The sequence below is a fragment of the Delphinapterus leucas genome, chromosome 19, assembly GCF_059928025.1.
Source record: "Delphinapterus leucas isolate spDelLeu-1000000601 "Yukka" chromosome 19, BTC_Dleu_Yukka2, whole genome shotgun sequence".
In the NCBI taxonomy this organism is placed as follows: Eukaryota; Metazoa; Chordata; class Mammalia; order Artiodactyla; family Monodontidae; genus Delphinapterus; species Delphinapterus leucas.
Genome location: NC_143147.1, coordinates 18,873,506 through 18,887,016, shown reverse-complemented (window position 1 = coordinate 18,887,016; position 13,511 = coordinate 18,873,506). Strand labels below are relative to the sequence as shown.

General features: G+C 47.8%; 2 protein-coding genes across 4 annotated transcripts in view; one reads left to right on the top strand and one right to left on the bottom strand.

Annotated features, from left to right (window-relative positions):
- Positions 1-53: 53 nt before the first annotated feature.
- ITGAE (integrin subunit alpha E) overlaps positions 54-13,511 on the bottom strand; it is a 68,814-nt gene continuing 55,356 nt past the window's right edge. For 2 of the 3 annotated variants that reach the window (XM_089900596.1, XM_022595932.3), the window contains exons 23-31: positions 13,203-13,282; positions 12,426-12,503; positions 11,842-11,905; positions 11,652-11,759; positions 8,186-8,242; positions 7,774-7,869; positions 6,060-6,155; positions 1,329-1,439; positions 54-382 (exon numbers count right to left, since the gene is read on the bottom strand). In XM_089900596.1, coding sequence (XP_089756722.1) covers positions 287-382; positions 1,329-1,439; positions 6,060-6,155; positions 7,774-7,869; positions 8,186-8,242; positions 11,652-11,759; positions 11,842-11,905; positions 12,426-12,503; positions 13,203-13,282 — 786 coding nt within the window. In that variant the 3' untranslated portion in view covers positions 54-286. The remainder of the gene's footprint in view (positions 383-1,328; positions 1,440-6,059; positions 6,156-7,773; positions 7,870-8,185; positions 8,243-11,651; positions 11,760-11,841; positions 11,906-12,425; positions 12,504-13,202; positions 13,283-13,511) is intronic. The other variant, XM_089900597.1, reaches the window with a different exon arrangement.
- On the top strand, positions 8,439-13,464 carry HASPIN (histone H3 associated protein kinase). The gene has a single exon (XM_022595939.3). The coding sequence runs from the start codon at positions 8,449-8,451 to the stop codon at positions 10,792-10,794; it is 2,346 nt and encodes a 781-aa protein (XP_022451647.2). The 5' UTR covers positions 8,439-8,448; the 3' UTR covers positions 10,795-13,464.

Below are 13,511 nucleotides of genomic sequence, written 5' to 3'. Positions count from 1 at the left end.
TGAGGAGCGGGGGGGCGGGAATCACAAAGTATATTATATTTGCATGTTAAAGGTACTTCTGTAAAGAAAACAGTTTTATTTAATACCAAATGTCTCCCAAGTTTCATTTTTGCACAATGCACAGACACTTTGGGGACAATGTATGGTTAAAAAACAACATTCCACAAAACAATGTGCTAGATTCTGCTCTCGATCATCCTAAAGGAAAAGTAACCCACATGACACCCAGTCTCTAGAAGTCTCCAGGACTGGTTGGTACTCTCTCCCAATGGATGAGGAAGCTGGTCTAATTTTCTTCTTCCAGTAGATTCTCTGATTTCAGCTGGGCCTTCCTTATTCTCTCCAAGTTCCGTTGTTGGTATTTTCTTTTAAAAAAGCCACACTAAAACAAAGGGAGGGAAGCCCGATTACAGGCCTAACCTAACCATCTGCTTTAGAAAACCATCTGCCTGGTTGTTGCCAAAAGAGCCCCCATGCTCCTCTGCTTCCTCTGAATCTCTCCTGATAACCCAATCCTTCAAGACCCGTCTTAAATACTGCCTTTCCTGTGCTCAGTCCCCAGTCAGAAGAGATTTTCCACCTTCCTCTGAACCCCCAGAGCACTTTAACCTTTTTAACTTAACTAATTCTGCAAAGTACTTCAGTTTCAGCTGTACTGGGTCATGTATCTATGTAAAAGTACTCAGCCTACTGGGCTGAGGGTAGAAAGAGATCAAGTACAGCCTCCTACACATCAAGAAACTCACAACCTAGTGAGAAGAGAAATAACTGGAATATAGTGTGACGACTGCCCCTTGGAAGGGTTTCTAGAGGGGAGCTCAAAGGAAAAGCATAAAGCTCAGCTCAGAGGACTCAGGAATCTCTGGGCTGAGTTTTAAGGGAAGAGTGAGAGCAAGTCAAAAAGAAGGAAAGGGCTTACGGGTGTAGAGAGCCTAACTGCAAACACAGAGACACGAACCTATTTAGTTCAGTGTGTTGAGAAAAAAGCAAGACTTAAAGGTGGAGAAAGTAGAGGCCAGAGTGGAAGGTCTTGAATAGCAGTGAAAGAGTCTGAACATCAAAACAGGGGAAGGAAAGGAAAGGACTTAAATAGGGGAACGACAATCAGGTTCGTTTTAGGAAAATATCTCGGTACTCCAATTCTTCAGTTAGATCTTTATCTTTTTCAGACAGAAACTGTCTTACTCATTTGCCTCAACAGGCCTGTGGCTGAAGGAAGAGGGAAAGGTGGTCACGAGGCCAGGGAAGCTGCTCTAGGTCAGGGGCTGGCTGTCCTAAGGAGGACTGTGCCCAACACCAGAACCTTTACGAACATGAGTGGAACCGACCTTGACTAGGATGACTATAATCACGATCAAAACCAGAAGGCCACCAACGCTGCTTTTAATAACGAGAGACAGAGAATACGCCTCCTCATCTTTCAGGAAGGTGACAGTGATCTGGAACAAAACAAAGAGATCGTCCAATAAGTCAGGTAAGGCAAAATGAGAAAAAAATTCCACGTTATTTGAAGGAGCAAAATGTGAGAACTTGGCAACATACGGTGTATTGATCAAAACTGATGACAGGGAACTTCGCTGGTGGCGCAGTGGTTAAGAATCCACCTGCCAATGCAGGGGACACAGGTTCAAGCCCTGGTCCAGGAAGATCCCACATGCCGCGGAGCAACTAAGCCCGTGCACCACAACTACTGAGCCCACATGCCACAACTACTGAAGCCTGCACGCCTAGAGCCCGTGCTCTGCAACAAGAGAAGCCACTGCAATGAGAAGCCCACGCAATGCAACAAAGAGTAGCGCCCACACGCAGCAACGAAGACCCAACACAGCCAAAAGTAAAATAAATAAATAAATAAAAATACCAATGGAATTTTTTTAAAAAGGGTACACACCAATGGTTTTTAGCATATATATATATATATATATATATATATATATATATATATATATAAACTGATGTCAGTAAAGCAAAAAGCTAAACATTTCCTGATACAGCACCTAAAATCATCTGATGAGATTTGTGGTTTCTGCTTCCACAGGTAAGGAGCTTGAGAGTCACCACTCCATGCTAACAAGTAAAAAGCTGAACAAACTGAAAAATCAACCATTTTTGGATCCCTGAGAGAGCGGAGGCCACAAGGCACATTGCTGCCCCCAAGAGCGGAGGGAGAGACAGAGACTGACACAGAGAGCAGAGGCTCACCAGCACCAGGGAAGGAAAACCTGAACTGCAACTGATGGGCTGCTGGAAGCACAGTGCTCACAACCCTGGGGCTTACAAACTCCAGGAAACCCAGTCGCGGGGCTGAGGTTTTCTCCAGGAGCTTGACCAGGTTCCCACAGTAAACACTGGAGAAAAAACCCTTCATGCTTCCAGCACGGGGAGGGGAAGAGGAACCATTTTGAAATAAGCCAGAGAACCCTCATCTTAACAAGGCCTGTCCTCAAGGGAAACTAGTTAACTAGCCTAACCTGCTGGGTAATATCAGAGCCTAACTGTCCTGGGGGAAGGGAAGTACCCAACTCAAGCCCACTCTAGCCATCCTGTCCCACCTAATGGGGTTGAAAAAGACTGAGAAACAGGGGTGAAGTTCGCAGTCCAGAGGCACAGGCTCATTAAAAGACTGAGGCCTAATCACAGAATGACAGCACACTGCCCCTCCCCAACACCTCACCACATTGATGAAGGTCCGTCTACAGCATTTCCTTTTACCTGGTATAGCGTGTCCAGCTACCAAGAGAAAATTACCAGGCATACCAAAAAGCAAAAAAACACAACTTGAAGAGACAGAGCAAGCATCAGAACCAGACACGGCGAGAACGCTGGAATTATCAGACCAGGAATTTAAAACAACCATGATGAATATGCTAAGGGCTCTAACGGTTAGAGCAGTCAGCACACATGAACAAAGAGAACGAGCAGACAGGCAATGTAAGTGGACAGATGGAAATCCTAAGAAAGAAGCAAAAAGAAACGTTAGAGATGAAAACCCGCTGTAACAGGAAATGAATGCCTATGATGCGCTCATTAGTAGACTGGACATGGCTGAGGAAAGAATCTCTGAGCTACAGATAGCAACAGAATCCTCGAAAAGCAAAGAAAACAAAAACTAAAAACAAAACGAAAGAAAAAAAAAAAAACCAGAGCACAGTAAAATTATCTGATGACCAAAATATTTTATACAAACTATTTTCGTCTCTTATCTAGAAGAGTTATGTCTGCCAGGAGACTGTGACCTTCTGTTTGTGTGTGTGTGAGAGACAAGAGAGCGAGAGAGGGAGAGAGCAAGAGAGAGACAGAGCGAGAGACAGAGCGAGAGAGAGCGAGAGAGAGAGACAGCGAGAGAGAGAGAGAGAGAGAGAGAGAGAGAGAGCGAGAGAGAGAGAGAGAGAGAGGTTCTATTAAGGAGCCTCTGACAATTTAATAGAGGGCCCCAACAAATTAAGATCTCTAGGGTTTAAAGAACACTGAAAGATGGAAAATCAAGATTCTACATCCAGGTATGCCCCAAGCTCACCATCTTCAAAATGATTTCTAAGTCCCTTCCAACTCTGTTCTGACAACTCTTTTTGATCTTGCCTAATGACTGATAGGACATTTTCTGACATGAAATACACGACAAAGATAAGGGTCTGCTCTTCACCAGACTAATGTCAGTGACACAGTAATAAATGCAAAATGGCGTCCACGTGTACTATTGAAAAGCCCTTCCATTAGAAGCCACCCCAGCATTGCTGTCCAGAGGCTCTCGCCATCCCAGGGCTCAAGTGGAAAACCCAGGGGACGTGCTTCCCAAGTGAGACCCAGACATGGCCCTCCCAAGCTGTGCCCAGCACACAGACCACGGCCAGAAGGCCATCAAGACACCTCTGCCTGCCCAAAACACTGAATTCCCTTCATCCAAGTGTTCAAGCACCAAGGTCAGGGATACTTCGGACAGAATTTCTGTATGGGATGGAAGGCTGGACAAATTTACCTTTGAGGCCTCTTCCAATTAAGTCATAAACACTTCCAAGGGTTGACCCTCCAGGCACTGCTTAACTCATATAAGCTGAACTTAAGTTCTGGGCCTTGGGAATAGCGAGGGAGCAACGCAACAGAGAAGAAGAACAGGAAGAGAGCTGTTTTTTTCCTTCATGGAAGAGTAAAGTGGGGGCAGCGGGGAGTATGGGGAGAAGACTTGAGAACCTGAGGTTTCAGAAAGTAATGAAAGGAAGTCCCAAGATGACAGTAATGTAACATGTCAGGTTTGAGTAGAAGTACTCCTATTTCTCAAAGCCTCTTCCTTTTTTCCTCTTCCAAAACCACAGGTTCCTAAAGTGCCCTAAAGGTGTCCTAGTAGAGGTGAAGGGAGAAGCAGGACACAGAATACCCCTGCTTGTAGAAAACACTCTTGGTGGCCCACCCAACAGCCATTCTCTCCTTTCCTAGTTTGTTCAGAAGTCATGACTGGTCTAAGCTGATCATGACAAAGTCATCCCACTTTGCCAGTGACTGACACGAGATCTAGTTCTCACTAATAAGTTACAAGGAGATTATCTGCTAAGAGTTTTTAGGAAAATTGTCCTTGAAAAGGGAAGGCTGAAATTCCCTGGCAGTGCAATGGCTAGGACGCTGCGCTTCCACTGCAGTGGACATCGGTTCAATCCCTGGTTGGGAAGCTCAGATCCCACAGGCCACACGTAGTACAGCCAAAAAAAAAAAAAAGGAAAGAAAAGGGAAGACAAATGAGGAAAAACTCCTTTTCCTACTGACCTCTTGGCTTCCTATTTTGTATACTGCCATGTGAAACTATATCGCTGGGAGAAGTGGAAAGTGGCAACTTTGTGGCAGCCACAAGGGAAGGCGTCCCCAGCACACGGAGGGTAGAGCACAAGATTCAAAGGGGCCAGCCCATTGACACTGGTCTGCCTCCCTCACTGGATAAACAACAGAGGCCTTTATGGTACATTAGTGCTACTGTCTTGCAGCTGAAACGTAAATACTTTGCTTGGGGTCTTGAATTTTAAAAAAGGAAAATCACTGTGGGGACTCTATGCTATAGAAATAAAAGCATCAGTAAGTAAAAGGGGGAAATTTATACATAAATTATTTAAGAATGTGCATGTAAGAAACTGTTAACAGTAATTCCCTTTGGGAAGAGGGAATCAGGGGTGTGGAAAGGGGGAAGTAAAGGAACCATTATTTTTTGCTTGGGATCTTTGTGTAAGGCTTGGATTTTCTTGCTTTTCTATTTAAAAAAAAAAAGTCTGAGCAATGGGATAATGGGGTACTTCTCTTTCTTCCATATCATTTTCTGTATCAGAAATACTTAAAAATAAAAGGAAATGTTTTTCCTGACGTGTTTGGAGAACTGCACCTTTCCCCTCCTCCAGGGAGGAAATCAGAGGACCTAATGTTTAGCGATCCAGTCTCACCCTCTTGACATTCCCTCCGATACTGAACCATGCCTAACTACAGAGCTCACAGATGGACAATCTCTGACACCGGCAGCACATCTAGGTGAGTGTCAACAAGAATGACAACTCAGGGTGGCACACACAGTATTCGGCCCACAGATCACAAAGGTCAGTCTGACTTGCAGTCATTCTTCTGCAAAACGAATCCAAGAGTTCTAGTACTTAGTCTAAGACTTATAAAAAAAAATATGCATTCCTGAGTATTGTAACTGTGCAACATTGTAACTAAACACTGATACCACACACTAAGAAGAGAGTTGTTATATACCCCCTCCCCCAAAATTTCTCACCTAAGAAATTTTAAAAAAATACATTTTCAAATCAAAGTATATATAGCTGTTGATTCCAGCCTAGTTATTTCAACTGAGCCTTCCTCTGCTTAGGCCTCTTATTCAGTTGCCTCATTTCAGAGACAGAAAAACTGAGGCAGAAGCTGAGTAACTCAAGGTCACAGAGGCAGTTGCTGGCAGAGTCAAGATCAGAGGTGATAAGACTAAAACAGGAAGAGGGCAACAGCCAAGTGTCTGTACAGGGGCGCTGAGGCCAGGCACAGTTTTCCCAGGACATCACCCAGAGAACGAGAAGACAGCCAGGGATTACCTTAGTTCTATGGTTCTCTGCATTGAGCCCCTCATATAGAGATTTGTTGAAAGATATTTCACCAAGGATGTGCAGCTCAGTCACATCTCTTCGTAACTATAAGATGGGGAAGAAAAAAAAAAACGAAACACATTTTAGACATGGACTTACTGTTCTTTTTTTTTTTTTAGTTAACTTTTAAAAAAAATTTTATTGGAGTATAGTTGATTCAAATCAGACTTACTGTTCCTGGACAGCACTCATCTGTCCCTTTAAACGTGTTCCTTCTCCAGTATTTCCTCAGCAATCACAAAGTTACCCAAGCAAGAAACCTGCAGTTACACCTCAACTTCTTTTCCCTTATCCTTTACTTCATGCCACACCCTCATTGACCTACCACACGCCCCAAGTCAGTTGTTGATGATTCTTTTTTTAGCCTCTCTTGCACCTGTCCCTTTTTCTCCATCCTCACTGCTACTTCTTCAGCTGAGATCTCATCATTCTCACCTGGATCATCACAAGACGTTAAACTAGACTTTAGTCCCTACTTTTTTTTTTTTTTTGCGGTACGCGGGACTCTCACTGTCGTGGCCTCTCGCGTTGCGGGGCACAGGCTCCGGACGCGCAGTGTCAGCGGCCATGGCTCACGGGCCCAGCCACTCCACGGCATGTGGGATCTTCCCGGACCGGGGCACGAACCGGTGTTCCCTGCATCGGCAGGCGGACTCTCAACCCCTGCGCCACCAGGGAAGCTCTAGTCCCTACTTTTGAATGAGTCATCAGGTAAGGCCTAAGAGGTAACATGTGAGTTAAATATAAGAAGAAACCACATACATGAAGAGTTATGAGAAAAGCAGTGTCATGCAAAAGGAACAGCAAGTACAAAGATCCTGTGGCCAGAACAATATTGGCAAACTGGAGTATAAAAAGCAGGGAAGGGCTTCCCTGGTGGCGCAGTGGTTGAGAGTCCGCCTGCCGGTGCAGGGGACGCGGGTTCGTGCCCCGGTCCAGGAAGATCCCACATGGCATGGAGCGGCTGGGCCCGTGAGCCATGGCCGCTGAGCCTGCGCGTCCGGAGCCTGTGCTCCACGACGGGAGAGGCCACAAGAGTGAGAGGCCCGCGTACCGCAAAAAAAAAAAAAAAAAAAAGCCGCGAAGAGGCGAGTACTAGGAGATTAAGTTGAAGAAGCAAGCAGAGAACAGATCATAGGGTGCCTTGCACACCACTGAAAGAGACAAATTTTAATCTAAGTGTATTCAAACTTTTATTAAAAGCAGATAAGTGGCACAGTGTTTTCTTTTAAAACATAGCTGTTATATGAAGAACGTTTGTAGAGGATATGGCAAAAGCAGAGGCAAGAAGAGCAGAGAGAAGAATACTGCAATAAACCCAGTAAGAGGAGTGGCCTGAACTACAACAGTACCAGTGGAGATGGAGAGAAGTGAATGGATTTAGAATATACTGGGCGGGGCGGGGGGGGCGGGGGGGGCGGGGGTAGAATCACGGAGCTTGCTGCTGGTACAGATACGGGGATGTAAGAAAAGGAGTCGCAAGTAATTCCTAGAATTCCTAGTAACTAACCCGAATAAGTTACCCTAGTTAGTAACCCTGAGTAAGTGGGTAAGCAACAGGTTGGGATAGGAGGTGGATCAAGAGACCTGTTTTGGACATGTTATATTTGGAGATGCTATTATCCTTCTTAGGGTAACAGCAGGATAATCAGATCTCAAGTACCTGTTCTGATTGACTCAAGGAGACCTCTGCAGCCACGGTCACATTTTCTTTATCCGAGGTGACGTTACAGCTCACTGAATGCCATTCTTCCACATGCTGGAAGAAGGTGTGTGTTAGTTGGCACAATTCCTCTTCGGGTGGAAAAGCCGGGAATTTTAACACTTGGCACACAGAGCACCTCTAGGTCCCGGAATAGGGGGTGTGAGCAGTTTCTGCGCTCACTTGGCTCGAGCAAAGCCGCAACGCTGGCAAACGGGACCCCGTGTAGAGGCTAAGGGGCGCCTTGGGACCGCCCCGCCTGTGCTTTCAGGGGAAACCTCGGAAAAGTAGAATCCGTGCGTCTCACGTCGCCCGCTTCAGGCCCTCTCCCTCCCTGCCGCCCCGCCCCGGCCTCTCGGACGACCGCGCTCACCTGAACCCGGTCGCTCCCACAAACGCGCTCCGGACTCTGGGTGCACACAGTGTGAGCCTGAAACAAGACCCATTCCCGCGGCGCCTTGAGAAACCCAAACCGCCATAGTTATCCGCCCTCTCCCACTTCCCGCGAGACCCATCGTGATTTGCGGGCGCGAGGCCGGGCGCTAGGACCCGGCGGGCAGGCGAGCCGGCGGGCGGGTCTGCGTCTCTAAGAAGTCTCGCGGTGTTTGCATTTGAACCGCCTGGCGGGTGTCGGCGATGGCGGCGTCACTCCGGCGACCCGGGAGTCGGCTCTTCAGAACGTATGGGGTAGCTGGCGGCGGGGGGCCGCGGCGGCGTCCGGGCCAGGCAGCGGTGCAGTGGTTCCCGCCGCAAGACCAGAAGCGTTTCTTCAGCAGCAGTAGCAGCGACGCCAGCGGCGGCGGCCCCTCGCCGTCTGCCGTCTCCGACGATCCTGACGACCCCGACTTCCCCGGCAGCCCGGTGGGTCAGCGGCGGAGGCGCGCTGGCGGCCGACTCTCCAAGGACCGGCCGAGTCTGATCGCGACCCCGAGACGCCTGAGGCTGCGACCGCGGTGCCCGCAGAAGTGCAGCACCCCCTGCGGGCCGCTCGGACCGCCGCCCTTCCCCAACGGCCACCCGGGCCTCCTGAGCCCGGACCTCAGTGTGTGCGGCCAGCCCAGGGACGGCGGCGAGCTGAGCACCAGTGCCTCCCTGTTGAGTTCTCCGGCCTCTCCCGGCCCCGGGTCCCCTGCGCCAGGAGACAGCATCTGTACCGACCCCTCCGTCTTTCTGGATGCAGCCTCTGAAGCTCCGAGCGGCCTCCACCTCCCAGAAGCCTCCCTGGACCAGGAGCCTCTCCCCTGTTCCCAGGAGGCAGAGACAGCAGGAGGCAGGCTCAGCAGGTTGGCCCACGAAGCCCGTGCCGGCCTCAGGTCAGCTCTCTGTAGCTTTTTGGACTCAGGAAATCCTGAGGATTCTGAGCTTGGGCCAGATGGGAAGAATATGCGGGAGTCCTGCTGTGACAGGGAACTGGTGAGGAGGAGGCTGGAGAGCCCAGGTTCACACAGCACGGGTAAGCAGAGGGCCACGGACCAGGACTCCGGTCGAGAGGCCGGGTCTCAGGAGGCTGTCCAGATAGAATACGGGGAGGCCCGTGGGTGCAAGCGCGGTATGGCACCTGGGAAAAGCAACAGGCCTGAGAGAACCGGGCCAAGCCGGAAAAGGAAGCATCAAGAGACAGCAGAAACCTCCCTCCACCATCACCACCACTTTAAAAAAGGCCAAAAGATGGAAAAAGATTCATTCGTCACCCAGGACCTGACTCGTTTACAGAATGCCTGCTCTTGGACCAAAGCCAGGGCCTCCTTCAGCTTGCACAAGAAGAAGATGGTGACCTCTGTGTCAAAAGTGTGCAGCATCTACACCATTGCCAGTTCTCTCTCTGAGTCCCTCATATCAGAATATTCAAACCTTCCTGTCACAAACAGAACAAACAGTGCCCTGTACCCTTGGCACTTCTCCTCCATGTATTTGCTCACCCCCTTAAAGACACTACATGCCACAGACAAAAAGGCATCCGATGCAGAAAAGGTTTATGGGGAATGCAGTCAGGAGGGTCCTGTCCCCTTCAGCGACTGCCTTTCCTCAGAAAAACTGGAATGCTGTGAGAAGATTGGGGAAGGGGTGTTTGGCGAAGTGTTTCAAACAGTTGCTAACCACACACCTGTAGCCCTAAAAATCATTGCTATTGAAGGACAGAAGTTAGTCAATGGAGCTCATCAGAAAACTTTTGAGGAAATCCTGCCAGAGATCATCATCTCCAAAGAGTTGAGCCTCTTGTCTGATGAGGTATGCAACCGTACAGAAGGCTTCATTGGGCTGAACTCGGTACGCTGTGTTCAAGGATCTTACCCTCCCTTGCTCCTCCAGGCCTGGGATCGCTATAACTCAACCAAAGGGTCTGCAAATGACCGGCCTGACTTTTTTGAGGAAGACCAGCTCTTCATCGTGCTGGAATTTGAGTTTGGAGGGATCGACTTAGAGCAAATGAGAACGAAGCTGTCCTCCATCGCCACTGCAAAGAGCATTCTGCACCAGATCACTGCGTCCCTTGCAGTGGCAGAGGCATCGCTGAACTTTGAGCACCGAGACTTGCACTGGGGGAACGTGCTCTTAAAGAAAACCAGCCTCAAAGAGCTCCACTACACCCTCAATGGGAAGACGAGCTCCATCCCCACCCAAGGGCTACAGGTCAACATCATCGACTACACCCTGTCACGCCTGGAGCGGGACGGGATCGTGGTTTTCTGTGACATTTCCATGGACCAAGACCTGTTTACAGGAGAAGGTGACTACCAGTTTGAGATCTACAGGCTGATGAGGAAGGAAAACAACAACTGCTGGGACGAATATCACCCTTATAACAACGTGCTCTGGCTACACTACCTCACAGATAAGATCCTGAAACAAATGACCTTCAAGAGCAAAGGTAACACCCCTGCCTTGAGGAAAATAAGGAGAAAGATCAAGCATTTCCATCAGACTATGTTGAACTTCAGCTCTGCCACAGACCTGCTCTGCCAGCACAGTCTGTTTAAGTAAGCTGGGGTTGCTGACCGCTCCCAAAGGAGAGGGCACAGGTCTGGAAGCCCCTGATGCCGTTTTTAACCTCTATCCCCACAGCAGGGTGGGATTCCTGTTCTTACAGGTTTCCAATCAGCTTTTCAAACAAGAATTTTGTTTCCAAGTGGAAGCTGAAATGTTTGTTGAAATGTTTAAACTTAACAAATATTCTTTAAAAATAAACTATACATGAGAACAAGTGTTTACAACTGAAAAGCCCTCTTTCTGTCAGCAGACTCCATTTTGTAAATTCCTTTCCACATTTTCCTTTTTGAGCCTTGACACTTTATGTAGCCTGAGCAGGAAAAAAAAAGGAAAGCCCAAGGCCTCAGCTGTCAAACCGATCAGAGCCTGTTGCTGTAGGTGTCATAAGGCTGACTTTGACAGACGAGGACCCAGCTGAGAGCAAAGAGGCCGTAGCAGAGCAGAGTCCTAGGCAGACAGACTGGAAGGCAAGCAGGAAGGAAGATGGTAGGCAGTTTATAGGGAGAAGTGCGAGAAATGCCACATGTTTATCAAGCTCATTTGCCAGTCACAAAGAGAAGCAGAATTTATCGATGATTTTCAAATGGAAAATAAATTTCTCCATGGCTACTCAAAACGTTTGAATTTTGCTTATTTTTTCATCAAGGGAAGAAAAACTGGAATGTCGTTTTAAGGGCTGAGTGGTTAATATTCCTTGTGAACATGACTTTGGTAATTTACTCCTAAAATGTGTTCCCAGTTTAACTAATCTTTTTCTACTCCTTTTCTAGAGTTCTAGTTTTTATACCTTTGAGAATCCACAGTCACTCTGGAAAGAGATGTGATGGTGATATAGAACCGCCTCTGTGTACCTGAGTCTTGGTCAGGTTCTTCACTCTTAGGACCTGGAAACCTTGAAATTTAACTGGAACACAAATTTGCAGCTGGAACTCGGCTCCAAAGAGGTTCTCCCCATGTATCTGCAAAATAAATCAGAGCGGGAAGTCACGGCTGGTGTTGCTTTGCCACCTGTGGCTTTGCAATGACAAGCACAGCACTTACATTGAAGAGGAACTCTTTGTGCTGGGAAAGCCCCTGGCTTGTGTTCATGTACGTCACTGATGGTCTGCATTTGAGAGGACATGGGTTAGGCCTCAAGGCCCCTTTCTCATTTTAAAAAACCTCAGTGCTACCAATTGGATACACTAGGACAGAGGGCACCTGATCCTTAATAGGGATCAAAGCTGAATATCAAAATGTAAGGTGGTGGTAGGGCAGTTGGGATCAGGTTAGAATATTCGAATTCTGTATATTTGGGCTGGTTCTGTATCTAATTATAATGCCTTAGAGTGGCCTTACTTTTTTCCTTCCTTTCTTCCCAATCCCATAGCCCCTCTCTTCCCTCCTTAGCATCACATCAGTTCCCTTTTGTATCAAGACCAGTTGGCACTGCTCCTCCTTTGATTATGACCATGGGGTTTCTAGGACCCAACTGTTAGTGCCCTAGACGTCATTGGGCGCCTGGGTTCTAAGCAGCCTCCTTTCAGGGAAGGGCAATGCCCACATCTACCCTGACCACAAGTTCCACCCACAAGAGAAAATGCCTGAAGCTGTCCCGCAGGTGTGGGCCCCTTGGAAGTACTTACTTGGGAAGAACTGCAATGAAGGCATGTTTGAAATGAAGGCTGTGGGTCTTACTGACCAGAGACCTTCTTTCATTGGAACTAGGAAATAAGAATGTCAGTTTACAGCACACCTGCTTTGTACACATGGCTTCTTACCTTGGCTTCCTGGGATCACTGGGGGTCAGACAGAAAAGACTCTGGGAGATAAGCAATTAGAGTGCAGAAGACGCTCTAGAAGACCATACTTAGAGAAACTGATTTTAAAAGGGTTTCTCAACCTTGATAATATTGACATTTGGGGCCAGATAAGTCTTTGTGAGAGGCTGTTCTGTATATTGTAGGATGTTTAGCAATGTTCCAGGCCTCTACCCACTAGATGCCAGTAGCACCCGCCCCAAGTGGTGCCAGTCAAGTGTCTTCGGGCGTTGCCCCTGGGGGCAGAATCACCCCTGTTTGAGAATTTTCCCAACACCGTACCCGACTCTACCCCAAACATAGAGGTTTTGCAGGAGACAGAGCTTCTCTGAAGTTAAATGAACCAGAATTAGAGCTCCAGTCCAAAGCTCATTCTTCCAGACCATACCATAGTTTCACTTTGTCAGTAAAAGAACATTTTAAATATCTTCGATAACAAGAAGGGAAAGCCAAGTCACAGCAGGGACACACGTGCCTTCTCAGGGCTCACTGAGGTTCCCCTTCCTGGGCAGTGAGGGAGCCAGAGCTATTATGCACGCACATGGGAGGGAGGCTTCTTGCAGGGCTACAGGCTGGGCCTGCTGTGACACAGGCATTACTTACTTGGTGACTGTCACAGTGATGTCGGCTGTCCTGTTTGGAGAGGCACTCTCCTCCAGCTGCCAAACTAATGAAAAGTTTGCCTGTTTAAACAAACAAAAAAGGTCACTTGATTCCCCTTTATACCACTCACAACTCAAACTGCTTCCTACTAACTAAACAGACCTGGGAAACATAATTCATACTCATGTTTTTGTAGCACAGCATGCTTCAAGGTCGGTTATTCCACGTTAAGCCTCACAATGTCAAGATGGAGTAAGTGGGGCAGACAGGATTATTCCCCTTTACAGTTGAGGAAGCTGCTTCAGAGAT

Bases quoted from the DNA above. Each gene is read 5' to 3' on its own strand.
- HASPIN (XM_022595939.3), top strand. From the start codon at position 8,449: ATGGCGGCGTCACTCCGGCGACCCGGGAGTCGGCTCTTCAGAACGTAT.